The sequence below is a fragment of the Populus euphratica genome, unplaced genomic scaffold (genome assembly GCF_000495115.2).
Source record: "Populus euphratica unplaced genomic scaffold, PopEup_1.0 scaffold15.1, whole genome shotgun sequence".
Taxonomy (NCBI): domain Eukaryota; kingdom Viridiplantae; phylum Streptophyta; class Magnoliopsida; order Malpighiales; family Salicaceae; genus Populus; species Populus euphratica.
This window is the reverse complement of record NW_011499874.1, coordinates 1,712,913-1,738,565: the sequence shown is the minus strand read 5'-3', so window position 1 is coordinate 1,738,565 and position 25,653 is coordinate 1,712,913. Positions and strand designations below refer to the sequence as shown.

At 30.5% G+C, this 25,653-nt stretch overlaps 1 protein-coding gene and 1 pseudogene across 2 annotated transcripts; both read right to left on the bottom strand.

Annotated features, from left to right (window-relative positions):
• Window positions 1-2,480: 2,480 nt before the first annotated feature.
• On the bottom strand, window positions 2,481-4,291 carry LOC105128116 (kelch-like protein 8; annotated as a pseudogene).
• A 6,744-nt stretch (window positions 4,292-11,035) lies between these two features.
• LOC105128090 (glucose-induced degradation protein 8 homolog) lies at window positions 11,036-15,552 on the bottom strand. Of its 2 annotated transcripts, none has more exons than XM_011029608.1 (7): window positions 15,457-15,552; window positions 15,145-15,245; window positions 14,189-14,348; window positions 13,736-13,842; window positions 12,700-12,831; window positions 12,301-12,457; window positions 11,036-11,426 (listed from the first exon to the last, which is right to left on the bottom strand). In XM_011029608.1, exons 2-7 carry the CDS (start codon window positions 15,145-15,147, stop codon window positions 11,305-11,307), a joined length of 681 nt encoding a protein of 226 aa, XP_011027910.1. In that variant the 5' UTR covers window positions 15,148-15,245; window positions 15,457-15,552; the 3' UTR covers window positions 11,036-11,304. The 2 variants fall into 2 exon arrangements, with proteins under 2 accessions (XP_011027910.1, XP_011027909.1); XM_011029607.1 differs by having other exon boundaries at window positions 15,344-15,542.
• Window positions 15,553-25,653: the final 10,101 nt, after the last annotated feature.

Sequence of the window (25,653 nt, the reverse complement as noted above, 5' to 3'; positions counted from 1 at the left end):
TTATAATGCATATGTACGATCAATTGTGTGTGCATAAATGATTTAAGAAATATGAAAAATTTTAAACTTGGTTAGGGGGAAAGCGCTACGAGAATAGATGTTAAAAGAAAGCATTAAAACTTTGGTAAAATTTAAAATTTTAGAATTCAAGCTATTGATTTTTTTTTAAAAAAAGTTGTTTTTTATTTTTCTTGTTAGATTTTGCCAAAATTATTGCAGACAATGGGATAGCCACCATGTAAAATGAAATTAATTTGATAAAATATATGAGTATTAATTTTGAAAATAAAAATAAAATAATAAAAATAAAAATAATATACAACACAATCATATCTAAGTGAACACCATTAAATCAATGTATTACATGAACATATGTATCACCAACTATATTTACATGCCAAAGAAATGATATTATATGACCCAATTAATTCTTGATAACTTAATGGATTGACCCATAAATATAGTCTAACCTAACTAGTTAAAATCAGTGAATTTTAAAAAGCTAGAATGATATTATTTTGAATAAAAATAATAAATTTAGGCTTATCTAGTAATCCAATAACCCAAATCCTTTCTTGAATGGACCTCCAACTAGATACAAAATTTATGACGCTATATAAAAAATTATGTTGTGTTTTATATTTACTGTAGACAAAACATTGTAGTACTTTTCACATTTCATTTTAGATTCATGATATTATTTTGTTTTTCTTCATTTTAATAATTAATTTTTTTTTAGATAATTTTATCACCTCGTGTCTAAACCGGAGGTTAGTTGCTTCAAATTTATTAACAAATAACAAGATTGAAAGAAAAGGAACTAAAATGAAAAACAAACAAAGAAAATATATGGTAGATTCGAAATGGGGTAAAGAATATTTACTTTAGTCCTCCAACTTCTCAGATAATAAAATTTCTTTCTTTTAATATTTTTAAAATTATATTCTGGTTTAAAAATTTATTTTTCTTGATTTGTAGTTTTGGGTTTGAGAGATGAGAGAGTGGTTGGATTTTGGTGGCAGAGAAAAAAAATCTTAGCTAATACTGATTTTGATCGCTACAACTATGATTCTAATGTCAATATATTCTATTTAATCGGAAGAGTTTAACCTATATGTTATTTGTTTTTAACCTTGCATGAGATAATAGATATAGGCTTATGAAGTTTTTTTTTATTTCAAGTTAATTTTGGATTTTTTGGTTATTTTTTTATTGTACGAGGCCATGGATAGGTTTGTCAAGGTGTATATTAAATGTTTTGGATCAAAAATAGGCTCAAAATCAAGTTTTTTAAGCAATAAAACCCCTTGGCCTTGATTTTTGGCAACCTTCCAAACACCTCAAATTGGGTAGCAAGCAATGCGTCACATTCTTTATTTCTTTATTTTTTGAAAAAAAAAATGAACTATAAATCTTCCACCCTTTTAAAATTAAAGAATAACTAAATTCAACACAAGCACATGAGTTTGGCCTTTTTTCAATCCCTAAAGTGTTGGGCTACCCATACTAGGCTCGTGTGTTTGAGCCTCTTTTGGTTTGAGTCTACCAGTTTTTTTTTCTTTTAACTTAATCATTTATTATTGGATTTTTATTAAATTTTGTATTGGCTTTTTTTTAATGATATTTTTAATAAAATATGATTTTAATTTCTACTTTGTTTATAAATATGCTTTTTAAAAAGAATTTTGTGATCTTAAGAGGCACTATTTCTGTGTAACTCTACTTAATTTCTTCTCTTTTTATTAAATCACCTTCCTATAAGTGTTTTTTTTATTATTTTATTAAATAAAAACCATAGACTTGATTTATTAAATACAATCAAGTCTATGGTTTTTATTTCAAAGTTATATATCTACGTACACATCTATCTTTCAACTTTTCAATTTATTATTTTGCTAGATCTCGTTTGGTTTTCACATAAAATGATAGTATTTTTTTAAATGTATTCAACATTGTATGATATTTATTTTCTTTTAATTTTATTTAATCAATTTCATGTAAACATATATTTTTATTATCATTAGATTAAATAAAAAATCAATTCTAATAAATAAAATCATTAAATATAGCCAAATAAATTGTTTATGTTACAAGATCAAATATCTTAATTTATATTTATTTCTTGATTTTTACACTTTAGTCTTTAATTCTTATTGATGACTTTTTTTATATATATTTATTGATATCAATGGTTCTCACTTTATTTAATTATATATATATTTGATATCAATTTTTTTTAATTCACATTTAAATTTTGTATATAAAAAATACATTAGAAAAGCTTATATATTTAATTTTTTTATTGAAAACCAAACTATCCAACCCGCACTGGACAAGCCGTCATATAGCCAGTAAATAACTAATGCTATAAAGTCGTTTCAAAAATCTAAGGAAATAAGAAACGTTTTAAGAATGGTAGTGGACTGAACTGTACGCATTACATTCGATTCGGCTTTCATGCAATACAAGCATGACTAGCATTAGATTGTCACTTCACTTGCAACTGTTGTTTCAGAAATTCTAACTACGCAACAATGGCTACAAAGTTCCTTCACCCCCTCCTCTTCCATGGGCTCAGAGCTCGCCCATGAACGTCTAGTTGCTGTGGTGTCAAAAATAAGGGCCATGGACATTATTCGTGACGATTCCCCAGCCTTCCTATAGCCTGCCAGAAAAAATAATCGACTCCCAATTGGTGCCATAGTGAGATATATTCGTTGGGTTGGTGGCCAATTTTCACTGTTGTCATCTGAAGGTGAAATTGGTGAGTTGAGAGTTTGCAATTGTGATCCATCAACAACATTCCATATATTGAGCTTCCCATCATAGGCTTCAATGTAACCTTTCCATGCTTTGAAGCAATCGCCGGAGCTAAAAAGGCTCCCGTCAACTTCCACAATTTGATTAGGAGGCACATCTAATTGCCACATTCCTGCCACTAGATCCCACTTTCCCGTTCGTGGATCGTACACTTCAGCGGAGCTCCTTTCGGTTATAAACGGCACCGTCTTATCGGAGTCCCTTCTCATGGCAAACCCCCCTACCACATGGATTTTACCTCGCCATGTCACACCTACACTTTTGTACCTCAGTGTGCTCATACTCGGCAGAGGGCTCCACGCATTAAGGCTTGGATCATATACCTCGGCACAAGAAATTCCCCTTCTACTTGCCAAACTGGACTTGCCTCCTGCCACGTAAATTTTATTCTCACATATAGCACAAGCAAAATCGTACCGTGGCTCGCCTAAGGGTGCACTTTGAGACCATTGGTTAGAACAAGCATTGTAGCGTTAAAGCTTTAATAACCAAGTGATTACGAATTTAAATTTTACTATTTTTATTTATCTGATAAAAATTAAACATAAAATAATATGATTCTGTATAAGTTTCAAGTCTAAAAATTTTTCATTTGAAAAAATATATTAAAAAATAATATAAATCATATCTTGAAATTTCATCTAAAAATTTAAATTTTTAGATTAGAATAATTCTTTAAAAAAAAAAAACCACATACATGCTTTTACAAGACTTATCTTATTTGGTCATCCCAATCTAACCAAAATCATGCACTCGGGTCACAAGTGGAGCATCTCAGCAAAGACAGATTAAGCACAGAGATGTTTTCCCCTCAAGAAAGGAGTATCATGGACTTCTGCAAGTTCAAGAATTATTCAATTAATTCCAGTCGTGTGCGTACGCATTACATTCGATTCGGCTTTCATGCAATACAAGCATGACTAGCATTAGATTGTCACTTCACTTGCAACTGTTGTTTCAGAAATTCTAACTACGCAACAATGGCTACAAAGTTCCTTCACCCCCTCCTCTTCCATGGGCTCAGAGCTCGCCCATGAACGTCTAGTTGCTGTAGTGTCAAAAATAAGGGCCATGGACATTATTCGTGACGATTCCCCAGCCTTCCTATAGCCTGCCAGAAAAAATAATCGACTCCCAATTGGTGCCATAGTGAGATATATTCGTTGGGTTGGTGGCCAATTTTCATCTCATCGATACTGTTAGGAGCTTGCACCCTGCGACATAATAATCCTCCAATTATGTAAATTGAATCGCCTAATGTAACCATTGCAAAACCTTTCAAGACATGGTTTTCAATCAGATTAGGAACTGAGCTAACATAACTCCATGTGTTATTTGATGGATTGTAACATTCTATCCAATTGGAAACATTCTTGTGGCAGAATGAGGCATAGACCCTATAGCTAGAGGGAGAAGATTCCGGCGATGAAGGTAGCGGTGTTGTTTGGGGTGGAGAAGGAAGCGAACCCATTGAAGAACTGGCAAAGATGAGATGGTAGTGCTAGTATGGTTCCTACGTGATTTTAATTGATCTTAGGTGAAATGGGAATTATTATGTAGACAAAAATGGAACATATAAAAGAAACCAGCGGAGAACACAAGGGGTTGTTGCATCGACTAAGGATTATGCATGGAGGGTAGCTAATGTTAAGAATGGAGCCAAAGTCTAGGACTATACCTTGTTGATGACCGAAAAATCAAGGCCCGATTTGGTGTGAGGGAACAATTTGGTGGGTCATTGTCTCTTGCTCTGTCATATTTGGATTACGAGAAAGGTTTTTCTGAGAAATCGAAGCAAAAATACAGGGAGAACACGGTCGTGGATCTTGAAAAAATCCTAGCTGATTTAATGACCATATGTTCTTTCAAAAGGTAGCACTAGCATTCTTTGTACTCATCTTCGGCCATCGTAGATATTGAGATGAAGAGAGTTTTCTGCGATGTGGTTGGACTTCAGTTTTGTAATTTGTTGAATTTTTTAATATGTTGATATAAAAATAAATTTTAATATCTTTTTTTATGCCAATAGAAAGGGAACAAAGAGGCCATACCTTGGACTTGGGATCGTAGAGCTTCGCAATGCCAAGTTCTTCCCTTAATTTTTTTTTTTTGTCTCTCTTATCAACTTAGATCTTACTAGCTAATCGTCTGTACATGTGATAAATATTCACAGCTGCTTTTGTAATCCATGTTGTTTTGAAGTGTCACTGAACTTTTATATCAAAATTTTGTAAAATAATTATATTTAATAATTTAACCAATGAAGTTAGCTAACATTCAATATCATCCCGAATTCAATACATTAACAAAATATACAAAGTGTGTGGCTTTTCTTACTGCATTTCTTTTATATTGTTTATTTTCTCATAATTCATTATAAATTATAATGGTGAAATTTTTGCAACATTTTAATTTGATTTTTGATTTTTTTGGCACAATTAAGCCTTTATAAGCTCAAATTAAAGCAGTTTTTGTTTTTTTGAAGGTTGAATTAAAAGAAAGAGGAATTAAGTGAAAAACACAAATAATATAGGTAGTGTCTCAGTAATTTATTTGAAAAATTTATCTTAGTTTTTTTATCTTTTTAAGTTATTAGATAATTAATTCCTATAATTTTTAAATATTATATTTTGTACCATATTTAATTTTTTTCATTTTTAAGTTTTTTCAATGCAGATGAAAGGAGAGTCTCTACATTCCATCTGAGAGTGAGAATGTTATTATTAACAATGATTTTGACAACTAAAACGGTCATTTTAGTATCAAATAATTTCATATAATGAAGAGAGTTAAGATTAGATTGATTATGGATTTTGGAGCAGTTTTTTTTTTTTATGTTTTTTGGGGTTATAAATTGATTAAACAAAGTTTTAAAGGTGTTTCTAAGATATTTGAAATAAAAAATAGGTTAAAAATAGTTTTTTTATTGAAAAAACAAGAGTATTTTTTTTTATTATTACAACGATCAGATTCAGGGCAATTATAAATAAAACATTATCTAATTTTTATGAAAATAATATCTACTCTAATAACTTTAGATAAACAAAGGCTCACTTACATGGGCCTAGTTTTGTGGGCTAAGCACCAAGGTAGGCTTATCAGGCCCATAACACATAGTTTATTTTTTTTAATTAATATTTTTTATATTTGTTTTAAAAAATAATTTCTACAGTTATGTTTTGATTAATACTCCTTCTCTTTGATTTTTTTTGGGCTTATTTAGCCATTTTGAAATCACAATTATTATTTTATTATATTAAGTATGTTTAACCTTTTTATGATGTTAGTGTGATTCATCTATAATTTTTTATATTTTATATAAATTAAGTTTATTTTTAAAAATAAATAACATTTATTTTTATAATATTTTTAATATGTATATAGAATTTTTTATTTATTTTATTCGACAAATTATATTTGTATGTTGATTTCTATTACAAATTTATTTTTATAAATATATTCATTAAACATGAATGGATAAATAACCTTTATTGCCATATTAAATATCTTTATTTACATTTACCTCTCAATTTTTCAATTATATTTTTATTTATTTTTGATGATTTTTTAAATTTATTTACAAAATAGTTTGTAATTAATATATTTGCGCTCATAAGTTTTTCAATTTACATTTAATATTTTTTTATGTAAAACAACGTGATGAAAAATTCTACATGTTCAAATATTTTTTATAATATGTTGATGTTTTTTATTTAATATTTATTCTTTTAATTTCTTATTATTTTTGTTGACAATTTTATAAAAAATTTATTGTTTTTAATTTTACCCTTTAATCCAAGTTGATTGTGTATTGTTTTTTTTTTTATGCTTTTGAGTTTATTTCCTTCTATTATTGTTTTCATTCTTCTCAATTGAGCTCTAAAATTGAAAATTTTTTTTTTTTTTGATATATTTTTTCTTTCAATTTTAATTTTAATTTTTTTAATTATTATTTTTTTTTCAAGTCATCCTTAACTGTTTCATTTTTTTATGGATTATGCTTTATAATTGTTATATATACAGTGTTTCTGGTATGAGATTCAAGTCATGGATTTTGAAAAGTTATAAGAGTTGACACCTTTTTTTCTTTTTATTTTCTTTTTTGATATTTTTATTTAACATTGTTTTTTTTAATATTTTGTGGTTATTTTTATTTTTTTCTATTAAATTATTTCAATCTCATAATTTAAAACTTAGGTTTATCATATTAATCAGAAATTACTCACCCCTTCCAGATTAAATATCTACTATGGTGCCTAGCATTGGCTCACACAAATATCCTATTTTATCATTTCATGTTTAATTAGCCAAGTCTTTTTGCGTTTTGTTCTCATGTTAAATGTTATCATAATACACACACACCCGCAACGTAAGGCAAGCACCCGTCTACTAATCTAGAAAGCAAGTGAATATTTTGATTTGAAATGATAAACCTTATGTTGTAAACTCTTGAATGTTACTGTAGAAGTGGTCCAAAGGATGAATGACACATGGAGAAATTTATATTATATATATACATGCAGGCATGTACCCATGTATCCACAGTGAAAAGGCACAAAAGAAAAGGAATAGGGAGCAAATCCATATGAGATACTACCGCATGATACTAGAAATCTCGAATCTCACACTCTTGCTCTCACTAGGCCAACACAAATTCGGCTCTGGGCATTAGGTCTGATTATCAAGAAATGGCCCTTTTTACTCATGTCTATGAAGTAGTTAGTTTTATAATAAGATGTTATCTTCTGGGATCAAATCTTTATCTTCTCTTTATCTTTGTACATTCAAGGGCGGCAATAAAGCATATGATCATAAAATATAGTAAGTTGTTTTGAGCAGTTGCTGTGAAAATGGGATGCCTCTTCTCCTGTAACTTTTGTTCTCTCTTCGATCCCAAGAAATTCTATTTGTTTTTGTTTTTATTTTTCTTCATAAAAAGGGCATGTAAAGAAAGATGTCGATTCATTTCGAAGATTGATTAAAAAAGATCAGATTATCAAGAAGTATAGATGTCGATTCATTTCGATGATTGATTAAAAAAGATCAGATTATCAAGCTTAGTCGCAGGTTAATTATTTTTATGAAAACGATGTTGTTTTAAAGAAAGATACAGCTAAAAAAAATTGATATTGTAGAATCCATGTCATGAAGATGTTTGATATTGAAGGTCTGATGGAGTTTGATAATGTGGCATGGCATCACAGCATACGTGAATGAACTACAATAATTCAAGACTGATATTCAGGTCAATGATGGACTTGCAGAGAGCGAGCTTCGAAAACGAGTTATGCTGAGCTCCAAACGTTCAACGCAAGAAAGGGTCAAATGTACGAACGATGCCAGAAATGAGAATATAAGGTGGTCGTAGTGGAAGAGGAATCTGTAAAGGCACATGAACAAGCACTATCAAAATGGGAATGAGAACAAACTTTGCGTGGAAATACTGTGAGATCCAGCTAATAGCCTCGACAGAGTCTTGACAAATGGACTGACAAAAGGGATTGTGTGGAATCTTAGGTGGTAGATTGATTTGATTTGGGCCTGTTATGCTATCTATTGCAGGCTACCAGCACCATATGCCTAGGCCTCAGGATAAGATGAGCCCATTTCAAGAGTAAAGCCCATGTAACCTACATCAAAATAGAAAAGGGGTGAGATAATATGGTGTGGAAGGTCTAGAGGGAGTTTCCACTGTTTGAGACAAGCTTTGCTTTGGTGGCACAGCATGACAACTCATCTGGAAATGGGTCCACAAGCTCCATTGATAAGCTGGGGTAGGAGTTGGGACCGAGGCACGGAAGGCAAGAGAAAGGGCACTGAGTCACTCGGGCCCTTGCTAAATGATAGAAGGGAACTATGGAGTGAGACAAATGGAATTTAATGAGAATATGAAAAGGCAGAGAGACTTTGGAGAAGAAAACAAATGGATAGAAGGTAGAAATCCAGGAGGCAATCAGTTCTACCACCTTCTTCCCACATTGTCTTGTATTACAGACAAAGCACTTGGGAGGAGAAACAACAGATGGGATTGATTCGTTGGATAATTGGAGATCTGCCCACTTTTTCTAGCGCGGTCCCAGCCACGTTTTTCAGATATTATAAACTTTTTTTGTTTTAAATTATTTTTTTTATTATTTTAAAATTGTTTTGATGTACTTAATATAAAAATAAAATAAAAAATAATGTTATTTAAATATATTTTAAAATAAAAAACATTTTAAAAAATAGTTTCTACAATTATCTCAAACACCGCCTTAGTATACATACACCAACAACTTAGGTCTTACGGTGGGGGTTAGGATCGGCTCTTAAGCTCCACGTATCATCCATATAAATAAAAACCTATAAAGTTGTTAATAGTTTTGAAGTTTAACTTCTTCTTTTTAATTCATGGGTTAAATTCTTTTGAATATATCATGTACACGGATGCATTTTTAAAATTATTCTAAAAAAAATAGTTTTGATTGAAGTGCAAACTAGTCCAAAGATACATTATAATTAAAATTAAAAAAGAAAAAAACTATTTTAGTAAAGTAAGATATGTGATCGAAATTGATAATCTTTGTAATACAATGAACCAAATTACAAGATGAATAGTAACGTATAATTAAGAACCGAAAGCTGAATTTTGAAACACAGAAAGATATTTGATGAATACAAAAATAAAAACATGGAATAATTGATTTCTCTTTTAAATCTCAAAATGAAATCAGAATCATTGTTCAAATTAAAAAAAAAAAATCTCACCTAAGAATCAAACCACCTAGCTAGTTGAAACAGTTTGGAACATAACTATTGAGTACATTATTGAGGAGTTAATTGCAATCTTTGTTTGTTAGAGCTTGGTCTAGTTACTAGCCAGTATCCATTAACCCAGTAGCCCTTACCATAGCTAGCTGACTCTTCTTCCTTCATAGGGTAAAAATAGTATTGCGCTACCAAAAAAAAGGAGAACACAATGTGGACAGAGGAATCATCAAGAAGTGCCAAGGCACACGCACAGAGCACACATTCGGTATAACAGTACAGCTGCTGCTACAACAATAGCAACAGTCTGATAGTGATAGGACCATAGAGGGAGAGAGGCTCTCTGCCCACTGCAACCTTCACTCCCCCCCCCCCCCCCCCCCCTCTCTCTCTCTCTCTCTCTTGTAGCAGAAGATGGAATTTGAGCATCCCAATATGATGCAAAAGAGAGCACATGGCTGTGGACACAGCATCTGAACCTGTAGCGGCTTCTTTGAAAGACCCAAAAGATTTGCTTTTTTTTGTTTTTTGTTTTTCCTCCAGTCATTCATTCTTTTACTTCTTACTTCGAAAGTTTTCTTTTTTAAGTTTGTTGTTATTCTCTTTTCCCACTCTTCTAAACACTTTTCCATGTTTTCTTGTTTCTTCTCTCTTTATAAAGCCAAAAGATACTTGCTAGCCAACTTCCTAGTTCCTTTTGTTTCCCCTTCAATATTTTCGGTTATTGGGTTATTGGTTTTCTTTCTGATAATTGAAGTTGAGAATTGAGACTCTCTGCTTGTTGGTTGACATGGGCTTGATTGGAAGCCTTGGATGTGTGAATAGATACAGCAAGAAGCAATGCATTATCCTTTTCTGGAGGCTCAGGGCAGCAGTGAGGAAGGCTGTGAAAAGGAATGGTGGGAAGAAGCAATTCAAGTTCCAGTATGATCCTTCAAGTTATGCTCTCAATTTTGATGATGGCTGTTGCAATTTGGGTGCTAGTGGATATGCAGTCAAACATGGTAATAACACCATTCAGGATAGCAAAGAAATGCTGTGGGTTTACGTTCTGTGGGTAGAACCTTGAAGAGTGGTACTTGGGGACAAGGTGGTGTTGGTTTATTTTATTTATTTCAGTTTGTTTTCTAGATTTCGTTTAATCAGCGGCTTACAAGGAGCAGTGTAGAAAAGCAGCAGTTTCTTAGCTTTCCTTAAAATATATATTTTAATCTTATTTCAGTTTGGTCTTTTCTCGGATTCCTGCCTCTCCCCTTTTGTTCGTTTGCTTTAAATTTTGTCTTCGCTGTCTGGTCTTCAGCAGTTGGGCTGCTGAGTAGCAGGAAGCATCATTCCAGTAGATGCCCTGCTAGTCATCTATCCCGGAGAACAAACCAGGCACGGGAGAACGCGTCATTGCCTTTGAATTTATTGTGTAAGATAGTGGGGGGTAGCAACAGGACAAAATTTTCAAAGTATGGTCATAGCCTTGAAATTACTTATGCCATTATGATTTTGGAAATGATGCCATAATCCACAACTTTAAAGAAGGCAAATCGTGTAAACATATCTACTGTGCAAGGATTTAGAATAGAGGAGAATGAACAACGAACAAATTGTAAAACAGTAGCATCCAACAGATCACTGACTGCCTAAAGTCATTGTAATAGAAGCACAGACATTTTGTCCTTCCATCATCCAGTTTCTGCATGTGCAATCTTAACCAAGCGAAATCTTCCACGAGAACTTGCGAGCAGCTTAAACTGCAGGGTCTTCGAGCATGGCAGTAGATAAATTCTTTATTCGAGGGTATGCAGCTTTCTCATCAAGTTGGTTCTGAGCCCATAGCAACATTTTTAACAAGCTTGGAAGCTTTGGATCTGTGATTATGTCAATTCATAAGAAAAAAAGGACAGCATAATTAATTCTTCTTATAATAAAGATAGTGCAAGATAACAATATCATAATATCAACTCAAGTACACAAGCACAGTAAAGCAAAAGGAGAAAGGAGAGGACAAAGAACAGTATCCAAAATATGAGCTTGCATCTCATCGCTTAGTCATTATCTCGTTAAGAATTCAGCAAATGTTGTAAAAGAAAATAAACGTGTCTAACTCACAGCAAATGATGTAACCAAAAGGAATAAAATTTGCAGATGCCCTTTAGTCTTGCCCTTCGCAATATTCCGTGTAATCCCCTCCAAAGGAAAGAACAAAATGGCCACATTTTACCACATCTTACGTGAGAACCAATGTTGTACAAGGCTTTTAGTGCTACTGAGAAGATCAAGCACAATTTATGTGGGTCCTTAAAACAGCAATGTCCAAATGGTATACCCAAAAATAAAAGGTTCTTTCTGACACAAAGGATGTTGTTACAGTAACTGACGCCCATTTTACACCATTATCTAATTGACATGCCTGGGAGATGAGCATCTTTTTACACAACTTTAAGAGTGGAAGCTTGTGTAATATGTTTGTGATGAATGGTAGTGGGTGTCCAGAAGACGTGTCAAGAATAATAATTGATTGGGTTACCATGACATAGCTGGTAGCATGGCAATGAAAATGTACAATACAAAGGTGCTTGATTTCTTCTTCTTCTTTTTTTCTTTTGGGACATAAGAACCAAATAAAAACAAAGAGAAGCAGACATCACCCAAGTACACAGGAGCATTTATTTCTATTGACACAAACACGCGGACATATGAAAAAATAAAAAAAGAAAAGAAAAGAAATAGACGTCCGCAAACCTTTTTCATGACTCTGGCTTGTAAGGATAGCTGCATTCACCTCACTTGCTGTCTTAAGGCGTTGTGAAATATCCAAAAGATCTCCAACAGGGCAGTTAGAAACATCTTCAAAAGCCTGCAGCGCTACAGCCCTCTCCAGTTCTTCTAAAAAGCTATGCTGAAGAAATTTTCAGCTTTCTCAGGTCATTTATTATCATGAAAGTGGTCACGTGAATGTGTCCCACTAAGACAGTATTTATATTCAAGGTGAATATCATTATTAGTTTCAATAATTATGCAACCAGTTTAATCATTGAAGTTCAACCAAATTGAGAAGAAAAACAAAGCCAGAAGGAACTGCAGATGATATCAAATGCTATGCAAGTAAACATGAAAAAATTATGACGAACTCAGAATCACATCTTCTTCTCCCCTTGGAGCAAGTTCCTCCTGAGCAAACTGCAAAGCCTCATTTACTTTGCCATTGCGAATCAGTTCTATCAATCTCTGTTGCTGGAGATGGAAAAACAGTTGTGGATTTGTATCCAGTATCTGCAAGCAAAATTTTCACATGAGGAAAATCTAGATAGAAAAAAGGCCATAATCTATATGGTTGTGTCATACATGCATGCATGTAGATGCATATATGTACGTGTATGTTTCTGCATAGAACAAGCAATCATGACTTAAAGAACAGCCCTCTATGAAAGAATTTATGTTTCTGAAATTCCACAACGGCCATTAAACATGAGGTTTCCATATTCTAGCTTTCTTAATCACTTTCCTGTGATTTTCAGTAGTACACGCTAAACAGGCAATATGACAATGTCATGTATAAGAACATCACATGACTTTCACATGGCTACACTAAAATGGGTTGCATGACAAGGCATGCAAAATGATAATATATAATCCAGCAGTTTATTCATTTGCTTCCTTGAAACATTCATTGCTTAGAAGCATTCAGCCCATAAGAATATCATTGACATAATAACAACTGTATAGTTTAAGCCATATTTCATTCAAACCTATAAAATCAGTAGGACATGGGAGTTAAACTATGACCTGTTACTAAGGCCAAAGCATTAATTTTTCCACGATGATGAAATAATTAAATGGTCATAGAAAATTGATGGTCTCCTACAGCTCAGTGCAATTGTATGGCCGTTGGCAAAGTTAAAGATGCTACAACCAACATAATCATAGATGACTGCCTAACATGCTTCTTGATCCTACTAGAAAAGAGAGAGTTTCAGATAACACATCCATGAATATGATAAGAAACTCCCGAAGTCCCTTAAAACAATGAAAAGCTAAAATTTCAAGAAAAAATATTAATCAAACAAACAATTTAATCACATGGTCCTAACAAACTATGATAGGGATTATAATATGTGAATAAATGACCCACAAGTCACCTTGACAAAGATTGTAGCAACATAGTAAAGCATCGCACCTCAGGATTTAAATCATTCACTTTCTCAATTGCATCCTCAACATTTCCACACTGCACAGCCTTCTTAGCAGCCATTCGATCTGTAATAGTTGCAAGATCTATATCTGCTATTTCTCAATAAGAAAAAAAAAACAAACAAAAAAACACAACGTATCATGCCACCAAAGCACAAAAACCAAACATAAGAGACTGTTTGGGAATGCGGTTTCGACTGCACTCCCTCAAATTTCAAACAATTTTTTTTTGTTAATTTTTTTTTTTAAGTTTTCAAATTGTTTTGATGCATTAATGTCAAAAATGATTTTTTTTAAAAAAAAAAACATCATTTTGATGCATTTCTATGAAAAAAGCACTTTGAACCCCAACTGCTACAACAATCCCAAGCAGGCCCAAAATACCATAGTAAGAATGACATTGATATACACACACGCACACACAGATGAAAAGGGATACGTTCAGCTCCAGATTCCATCTGAAATTTCTCAGCAGCGTCCACATAACCTTCCGTAACAAGAAAGTTCATCACCAATTTATTCATGTCTTCTTTCCTAATTTTTACATCATTAAGCTTTCTTTCCCACTCTTCTCTTGTAATCACCTTTTTTGACATAGCCTGTGCACAACAAACATAAACATAAGCACATTACCCATTCAACACCTATCTAAATATTCCAGTTTCAATAAATTTGTTCTACACTGTATTTCTACACCAAATCTCACACAATTCAGCGCCATAAATGCAAGAGTTCACACATTTCATTTCCTATTTTTGCAAACTAAAAAAACAACCAAACCATTGGCACATCTTTTCTCATTTGGATCTAATGTAACAAAACCCTAACTCAAACTACTTATCATAGTTATTAGGCAAGTCACAATCAAATTCTCTTTTTCTTAGAATTGAAAATGCCCTCTTTTAGCATGGATATTTACTACGTAACCAACTAGAGACAGCACCACACAATAAAACTCAATCAAGATCATTTTTAATCCAGTCAGTATTACCTTATAGTTAACAAAAGAAAAAACCTTACATAATCATGTTTAATTGTCTTCAATAGATGCATGAGATTAAACACTTCAATAACATCAAAACAATAATTATTTACAATACCCTAATTCAAAGAAATTACCACAGTCATTTGGCTAGTCTAGGTCAAAGTCACACCCCCTTTCTTTAAATTGAAAACTTTGGCCTATTTTATCCATCAGGATTTTCTTTTAACAATCAAGAAAAGACCACAGTTTTAGTAAAAAGCAATCATATCCAAACCCACCATTAAAATCTAATCTAAAACACTAAACAACAATCTTTCATTTCCCACAAAAAACACCTCAGCATCAATCATAACTAATCACTATAAGTAAAGATTAACAAGAAATGAAAAAAAGAAACCATAATCTGTTACCATTGCTTCAATTTCCGCAAGCTCACGAATTACAACCCAGAACAGTTACATCAGTGCACCAGCACCACCACCGTCCGTAATCCACTCGATTCCACTTCTCTCTGTAACCAAACAAACACCCAGATTAAAAACGCCTAAAAAATCCTAAAACCTACACTGTTACACTCAAAAAGAATTCAACACTTGTATTTACTCTCACCAGAAAGCCAAAAGCCCTAACTGTATTGAAACTAAGGTTTCAAGAGAGTATTGGGTTTCGATTTTCCGGGAAAATATCCACTTTCTGGGAAATATTTTGCGCGAGGGAGAAACCTTTGAGAAGGAGATTTGTTGCTCTTTTCTTTTTTTTTGCTTTGCTCTGCCCTGGAAGAGAGTTTATTCCGTTTACTGATTTTGATAGCGTTTTTTTTTTTTTTAGAATTTATTTTAGAATTCAAGCTATTGATTTTTTTTTAAAAAAAGTTGTTTTTTATTTTTCTTGTTAGATTTTGCCAAAATTATTGCAGACAATGGGATAGCCACCATGTAAAATGAAATTAATTTGATAAAATATATGAGTATTAATTTTGAAAATAAAAATAAAATAATAAAAATAAAAATAATATACAACACAATCATATCTAAGTGAACACCATTAAATCAATGTATTACATGAACATATGTATCACCAACTATATTTACATGCCAAAGAAATGATATTATATGACCCAATTAATTCTTGATAACTACAATTCATGTTATATGACCCAATTAATTCTTGATAACTTATTGGATTGACCCGTAAATATAGTCTAACCTAACTAGTTAAAATCAGTGAATTTTAAAAAGCTAGAACAATATTATTTTGAATAAAAATAATAAATTTAGGCTCATCTAGTAATACAATAACCCAAATCCTTTCTTGAATGGACCTCCAACTAGATACAAAAATTATGACGATATATAAAAAACTATGTTGTGTTTTATATTTACTGTAGACAAAACATTGTAATACTTTTCATATTTCATTTTAGATTCATGATATTATTTTGTTTTTCTTCATTTTAATAATTAAATTTTTTTTAGATAATTTTATCACCTCGTGTCTAAATTGAAGGTTAGTTGCTTCAAATTTATTAACAAATAACAAGATTGAAAGAGAAGGAACTAAAATGAAAAAAAAACAAAGAAAATATATGATAGATTCGAAATGGGGTAAATAATATTTACTTTAGTCCTCCAACTTCTCAGATAATAAAATTTCATTCTTTTAATATTTTTTAAATTATATTCTGGTTTAAAAATTTATTTTTCTTGATTTGTAGTTTTGGGTTTGAGAGATGAGAGAGTGGTTGGATTTTGGTGGTAGAGAAAAAAAATCTTAGCTAATACTGATTTTGATCGCTACAACTATGATTCTAATGTCAATATATTCTATTTAATCGGAATAGTTTAACCTATATGTTATTTGTTTTTAACCTTGCATGAGATAATAGATATAGGCTTATGAAGTTTTTTTTTATTTCAAGTTAATTTTGGATTTTTTGGTTAATTTTTTATTGTACGAGGCCATGAATAGGTTTGTCAAGGTGTATATTAAATGTTTTGGATCAAAAATAGGTTCAAAATCAAGTTTTTTAAGCAATAAAACCCCTTAGCCTCGATTTTTGGCAACCTTCCAAACACCTCAAATTGGGTAGCAAGCAATGCGTCACATTCTTTATTTCTTTCTTTTTTGAAAAAAAAATGAACTATAAATCTTCCACCCTTTTAAAATTAAAGAATAACTAAATTCAACACAAGCACATGAGTTTGGGCTTTTTTCAATCCCTAAAGTGTTGGGCTACCCATACTAGGCTCGTGTGTTTGAGCCTCTTTTAGTTTGAGTCTACCAGTTTTTTTTTCTTTTAACTTAATCATTTATTATTGGATTTTTATTAGATTCTGCATTGGCTTTTTTTTAATGATATTTTTAATAAAATATGATTTTAATTTCTACTTTGTTTATAAATATACTTTTTAAAAAGAATTTTGTGATCTTAAGAGGCACTATTTATGTGTAACTCTACTTAATTTCTTCTCTTTTTATTAAATCACCTTCCTATGAGTGTTTTTTTTATTATTTTATTAAATAAAAACCATAGACTTGATTTATTAAATACAATCAAGTCTATGGTTTTTATTTCAAGGTTATATATCTACGTACACATCTATCTTTCAACTTTTCAATTTATTATTTTGCTAGATCTCGTTTGGTTTTCACATAAAATGATAGTATTTTTTTAAATGTATTCAACATTGTATGATATTTATTTTCTTTTAATTTTATTTAATCAATTTCATGTAAACATATATTTTTATTATCATTAGATTAAATAAAAAATTAATTCTAATAAATAAAATCTTGATTTTTATATATATATATTGATATCAATGGTTCTCACTTTATTTTCAATTCTAATAAATAAAATCATTAAATATAGCCAAATAAATTGTTTATGTTACAAGATCAAATATCTTAATTTATATTTATTTCTTGATTTTTACACTTTAGTCTTTAATTCTTATTGATGACTTTTTTTATATATATTTATTGATATCAATGGTTCTCACTTTATTTAATTATATATATATTTGATATCAATTTTTTTTAATTCACATTTAAATTTTGTATATAAAAAATACATTAGAAAAGCTTATATATTTAATTTTTTTATTGAAAACCAAACTATCCAACCCGCACTGGACAAGCCGTCATATAGCCAGTAAATAACTAATGCTATAAAGTCGTTTCAAAAATCTAAGGAAATAAGAAACGTTTTAAGAATGGTAGTGGACTGAACGTTTCATGTTTTCACCATGTAAAATGTGTCAAGTGATTCTTTTATTTGCGAGACATCAATTATTGGCGAGGCGAGAAGAAAGAACCCTCCGATCGTCTTGTGACCCCCCCCATGGCGGTTCCTTGGCCCCTATGGGACACACACTCATACAACTTTTTATTCACGCCATGACAATAGAGTTTTTCTTTCTAGTCAATAATAGAGTTGCAAAAAGTTTTTGTTTTTAGAAATATTGATATAGTATTTATTTTTTAATATTTTTTATTTAAAAATATATTAAAATAATCTAAAAATAATTTGAAATAAAAAAAATTAAATTTTTAAAAATTACTTTTCAAATTTATTATATGCCTGACACCCAAAATCAATATTGACCAAGCATATCCTAAGCACATATATGCCTGACGCACGATATGGCTCCACCTTATTGCTTGTTTTGGAAACAATTGTCGCCTATAAATACGCAGCCATATATTTTATTTTGGTTGCATCCACGATATGTCCTCTTTTTATAGGTCAAGAAAACAGATCAGTAATCACCACATCTACTCATTGTCAGGAGAATCACTCCTTCCTCTCCCCTGGTCAGATTTCGGGTAAGTTTAAAAATAATTTTGATTTAAAATATTTTTTATTTAGAAATATATTAATATAATATTTTTTAATTTTTTAAAAATAATTTTAAATATTTTAAATATACATGCTAATAAAAAAATTAATTTTAAACAAAAAAAATCAAATTTTAGTAAAACATGGTTTAAACTGTATTCTTAAATAAAATTATATTAAAATATTGGAGTATTTTAATTGTTATTTTTAAAGTATTTTTTATTTATAGATATATTAAAATAATATTTATTTATTTTAAAAAATCACTTTTTATATGAAGATATTTAAATAATTTAAAAATATAAAAAATAATTTTAAATATAAAAAAATATAATAAAAAAAACAGATTTAATCTTCTGACCAGACGACGAAGACCACCAGCACAACTGATTTATTTCCCTGTTTTCACTCCTTTTTCTTTCTCTTGATTTTTCTCCTCACCAATTCATTAACCAAAACATTGGAAGATCCTCAAATTACAAAGAGAACTTGTTTTCGCATAAAAGCATCAAGCTCAACATTCAAACCTATAATCAATCATGGAAAGCCCTTCGCATATAATCTAAACTAAATTATTATTATTATTATTAACCAACACTAAGCTATGTGACCAAAACACTATTGTATATTTATTATTTGTTATCTCATGAATCATCATAGATTGAAATAACTAAAATTTTAAAATTTGATCCTTTAACTCTTTTTTTCCTATGCAACTGAACCATTTTAAGTCTTGATTTGCTTTCAATTGCCTAGTTTTTTGAAAGAAAAGTTTGGGTTAAAAATGTAAGCACCAAAGTCAAAATGAAGGGTAACAAGATGTTAGTTTTGAATTGTATATAAAACATTTATTTTAGTCCCTAAATTTTTTTAGTTTATAGATGATCAATTCCTTTAGTTTTTAGAAATCCAATTTTGATACCCAAGTTCATTTCCCTCGTTTTTCAATCTTTTTTGTGAGAAAAGATAAATGATTGTTGGATTCCAGTTTAGAAGGAAAAATTCATTGTTTACAATTATTACGACAACAAAAATAGTTGAAATTGGTGTCAATTAGTTTCATTCGATGAGAAGAGTATTATAATGATTGTTTTTTAGCCTTGATATTGTTCAAAAAACATATATAGATTGAGGAGGAGAAAATCTATTTGGTTTGATTTTGTGATTTAAACTGTTTTTTTTTTGTTTATTAAGTTGCTAAATTGGTTTCCATATGTTCTAGGATTTGTTTGGGGTGTTTTTGGCTTAAACTGAGTTGAAAAATGAGTCTGTTGTGTTAAAAACTCATAACCTTGATTTTTTAGCTACTATAATGGTGGTTGGAATCTGGGTAGAAGACGGCGTGTGGTTTACCTTGGTGGACGACAAGTCATTTACCCCTCTAAATGATAAAAAAAAAACCTCAAGCACAAGAATTTTGGCTTAAAGGCTCACACATTTGGGTTGTTTCTTCTGGAGCCTAGTGTGCTGGGCTATAGACTTGTGATGTTGGGCTTTTTTTAGATGAAAATTTATAAAAAAAAATTAACACGGTTAGTTCTATGATTTAGATTATAATACTAATAAGTTAACCCACAACATCTAATCTATTTTTTTAATGTGTTTTTTGTCATTTGATTTTTTAAAAATACAATCTCACCATTTATTATTAATGATTTATTTATTTTTATTTAACTCAAGATTAAAAGAAAATACAATTTCACCATTTGCTATTAATAGCCTTTACTTTTACTTTTTCAGCCCCACACACCTATCATGTTTTTTGTTTTTATTTTTATAAAATATTTTATTTAAAAAGGTTAGGTGTGTTATATTCTTATATAAATCTATTTAATGAAAAATAATCTATGAAATAAAAAATTTATTAGATCTAATGACATGCATAACTTGCGTTTAGAGTTTTAGTAGCTGGTTCAAGTTTATTTTTTAAGTTATTTTGTTTTTCAACATTGAATTGATTTGAATATTTAAGTTCCTGATTTGTTTGTTTTCAAGATTATCCTTATTATTTTTATATGTTAATTGAGAATGATCTAAGTTGATTTAATGGGTTTTTTTTATCAATATTATATAAAAATATCATTTTATATTCAACTAATTTTAAATTTACTGACAATTCTTTTTAAAAAAACATATTAGCAATATATAATTATTTTTTTTATTTTAAAAAAATATGTCAATGACATCACAAAAATAATGCAATAGTAATCTCTAAAATATCCCAATATAAAATTTATTATTCTTACCATGCCAATGATTGAGCCAAGCGCTCCCTGCATATAAAAAAAGTTCCAAGCACTCGAGGTTGTGCCCGCACATATTAACTACTGTAGGGTTAGGATAGGCAGCACGTCGCTGCCATCGGAATTGGCCAAGAATCACGGGGTGGATGCCTTCTCCTCGACAGACAACTGCCAAACGCTAGTTCGGCAGATTCCACACGAAAGTTCCAAGGGTTTTCTACGCGGGTGAAGTCGACCTAAAGAAGAATCTGCCTGCTGCCTGCCTGCCTGCATGGTTTAAATTAAATTTCCTGACATGTACCCAGCCCTGTACCTTCTCAGGAACGTGGGTCGCTGAGAGTATTGTATTTAACTCGGATTCACCACGGTTTGGCATCTTTGAGAAACTTGCCCAACCTTTTGTCTACAAATGGAAGCCCAGTTTTTTTTTTTTTAAAAGTAATTTTCTTATTTTTTTAAAAGTAATTATGGGTATATAAGCTCAACTAATTTTTTAAAATTTTAAAAATAATAATTAAACAAATCTTTAATTTGTAATCCTTGAACCTAGTGAGAAGCCCAGTCTTTTAGTGTTATTAGTGCGCGTATCTTGCCTCCATGTAAAGGCAAGCACTGGCATCCATCATTCTATTCTCCACTATTTTCTGTCTGCTTTATGCGTAGATCGTAGACTTTTTTTTTTAAAAAAAAAAATTAAATAAATCCACATTGCTTACCTTCCTTCTTAAAGGTTGAAGGGCAAGAATCCTGAACCACTAAAAAAATATCCTTACCAAGCTCAAAGACAAACGTCTTAAATTTGAGCGAGTTTCGCAATCACTTTACTTATTATTATTATTATTATTATTTTTACTTTATGGTAAGATTGTGAGTAAAGTAAAGAAAAATGAAACAAAGATTTTCTCCATGTTGATTTTCACTTATTAAGAGCTTGTCACGATAAATGTTTCGGACACTTGCTTTAGCAATTAAACTATTTATTAAAAAGCTTAAAAATCAGAAATTTTATGTTAATTAAATATTCATGATGGTTTTTTTTTCCCATGTGGCACATAATAATTAAACAAAGAATGTTATCAGGCACATAAAAATTTACAATATTATTTAAAAAACATGAAAAAATTAAAATAAATGTTATTTTTTAATGCATTTAAATCTAAATTTAAAAAAATTAAAATAAATGTTATTTTTAATGCATTTAAATCTAAATTTAAAAAAATATTTTTTTAAAAAAAAATCACAATTTGGCCTAACAAGTAATGAGTAGCATGTTGCCCACTCTTTTTTATTTGAAAACAATGCAAATGAAGTGTTGTCTATTAATTTAAATTTTGACAACTTGTAATTGTTGGAAAATCAAGCTGAGGTGTTTCTTGATTCAAAATTTTATTTTTAATCTATTTTGATATAAAATATTTAAGAAACACTATAAAAACAAAAATCAAATCAATATTTCAATAAACACATATCTAAATTAGTCAAAAAAACATAAGATCAAACCATTTTTTTTCTCTTGACTACAATTTACTTTTTCAAGCAAGTTTAAAGTCTCAAAACACCTTAACATAACTCTTTTCATCAAATGAAATCCATTAACACCAATATTAGTTTTTTTTGTGGTTGAAACATGGCAAAACAATGAATTTTGCTCTTCTTCATTAGTATCCAATGAGTCTCTCTTTCATCTTTCAAACTCAAAGACTGAAAAATAAAATAAATAAACTTTTAAACCAAAATAAAATTTATTATTAATTTAGGATTAATCATGTATTTTTCTCTGTGTTTTATATTATAGTTATTTATCTTTCAATTTGGTCCTTTACCATGATTTCAAACCTAATCTCTTATTGGGCCATAAAAAGACTTAATTGAAAGATTTTTTAAAAATAAAGGATAGGTATTAAAAAAATAATGGAAATTGAAAAGAAAAAGGAGAGAAGTTTCATTGTTAATGTGAAAAGTAAAGCTACATGAAGTCGAGTTCTTTTAATTGTGTAGATAATACTTGCTTGTGATTGTAATATGAAACTAACATGTATGGGAGTTAAGAGTTTCCCCTTGTTATTTTTTTCCCTTCCCTTTTGGCAATGATTTTTTTTAACAAGCACATGATTCTTTTATCAAAATCAAGCTCTTACGCGTATTTATTCGCGGAAATTAGCTAACTTAATTGAGAAAACTATTTGAAATCATTTTGATAATTCTTAAAAAAAGAACTTGAAGAAGACAATACAATTGCATTTTATTTGATTCTGATGATGTCACATTCCATGCATGTTCATGCAATGCAATGCAATGGTGTAACCTTTTCTGCGTACTTGAGGAAGAACTGCCATTTAAGAAGTTACGAAGGCTTATGTTTTTTACATTTCAAGGTAAATTAGTTAGGAAGTCATCTTAGTTAGGTCTCTCTAAACAAATATTATTATAATTATGGTTTTTAAAATAAAAAAGGTTTGTTTATTTTTGTGTTTCAAAAACATTTTTGAAAAAAATAAAATTTATTTTTATTTGTTTCGCTTTAAATTAATTTTTTTTGTGTTTTTATATTATTTTGATATGATGATATTAAAAATAAAAAAATATTATTTTAATATATTTTTAAATAAAAAATATTTTAAAAAATAATTATTACCGTACTCCAAACACCTAGAATTATGCATTCAACATTTAAATATCCAAGCATCAAGCATCAATCCTTTTATCACAATTCTTGTATAGATTCTGAATGCATTCATTCAGTCATTCAGTTGATTGAAATAAAGCTTTCACATCCATCGTTCATATGAGAACTGATTTTCTTTGAATCTTACTCATATTTTGTACTTTGGTAAAGAAAAAAACCGAATAAAGTTGTTAATCTTCCATCACTAATCTCAAAAACAAATTGTAGCTATCTGCTTAGTAATGGATTAGTTCCAAAGGCTGGATATAACACTTTGACTAAGATTCCATTAATTATACCACTGCAAAGTAATAGCTTTTTATTGTAATTGTTCTTGTTCTAGCCTTTTCTTCTTGTTGTCATCTTTTTCATTTTCTCAAGAACACATCCATGCCACCCCGCTCCTATACGATCACCTCCACATCAACACAGAACCACCACAACAGTAGCCGAATCAGCCTCTTACAAGTCCTCCTCGCTATTGTCACCTCCACTAGTCGAAGAGGGCTACAGCATGAGTACTGTTCATAGAGCTACAATAAAGAGACATTTGAGGAGTAGGAATGCCATGGACTCTCTCTTCTAATGGCTAGTCGCGTGCTCGCTGCTCATCAAAAATTCAGAGACAAGATGTGCAAGACGTCCGTTTGGGATGCTTCTGTGCTCATCGGTATTCTACATCCTATTTGTGTCTTTGTGGCATTGGTTTGAAATTAATTGCTAAGATATCCTTATAAAATATAACGCATTGACGATAATTTCGTATTAACATGAAATCTTAAATTAGGGAAAAAAGTTTTAACGAAAAAATTACATCATTAATAAGAAAATGTTTGGAGTTTTAATTGGTAAATAATAACTAGAAAGATTAAATACTAAAAATTAATATATAGATAAAACTATCGAATACAAGACCATTTAAATATTAAATAACGAACATAATATATATCTTATATGAAGCTTCATTAACACATGCAGCATATATAATTCATTAATTTCTTCTCGCTCATACTTAAAAATGGACAAGAAATTATGATTTCTTTCACATAATTCTCATTTTTCTAATATTAAAGACGTGTAATTTAAGATGGTCTTCAAACAAATATCCTAACTATATTTCTGATTCCGGACCATATTAAAAAAAGAATCATTAAAAGCGATTAAAAAAAAAATTCTTTCAATAGATATTACCAAATCGACAAAGTTGGAGAAAACCTTAAAAAATCTTGTCCTTTCCACAAATGTTTAATGAACTTTGAATTTTTTTTTTTAAGTGGAGTTTGACTAATGGCTCCCATTCTCCTACAAAACAAGCTTCCTACATAGGATATGAGGTCCTTCGATACTTTACTTAGCAAATTACAAGAAAAACATTGTTTTAAAAGAATGAAATGAAGGAGAAGATACTTCTTATGCGCGATTATCTCTTGTATTATCCTACTCAAGTGAAATAATTATCTCTATCATGAAAAACCGCAGAGCTAACTTGAAAAACAAGACGATGAGGTAAGCAATCACACTGTTAACTTTGTGACAAAAAACATTCAAGTGAGTGAGCAACCACAAGAATTATCTTGCAAAATGGGGGCATTCCGGTGGGCAATCGGAGTGGGATGAACATGTCTAAACATTGTTTAACATGTTCATAACAGTGACGAGTCATGTCAGCAAAGAAAATTACATGAAAAACAAAAGGACTCGGACTCGGACTTGGATCCATTTTCCAGCTTTAACGGGCTCCGTTTTGAGCACCTCCTCCTCCTTTCTCCTTGGGTTCGATCATTTTGAGCACCTCCTCCTCCTCCTTTCTCCTTGGGTTCGATTTTTCCCTTTCGACTTCAATTTTGCTCTCCTTTCTTCTGTGTTGGGATTAGTTTTGCCCTTGTACTTCTCTGTGATATTGGGCTAGGATTCAGCTCACCATCCCAAATCAAAATTCTTATGCTGTAATTAGTATAATATTTTCAATTTTTTTAATAATTTTTTTCAGAAATATATTAAAATAATATATAAATATTTTTTAATTTTTAAAAACCGTCTTTATGCGTAGAAACAAATAAGGTAAAAGTCCATTCGAAATGCGTGTTTTTTTAAAAACCATCTTTATGCGTAGAAACAAATAGGGTAAAAGTCCATTCGAAATGCGTGTTTTCATGCTTGGCTATTGGTA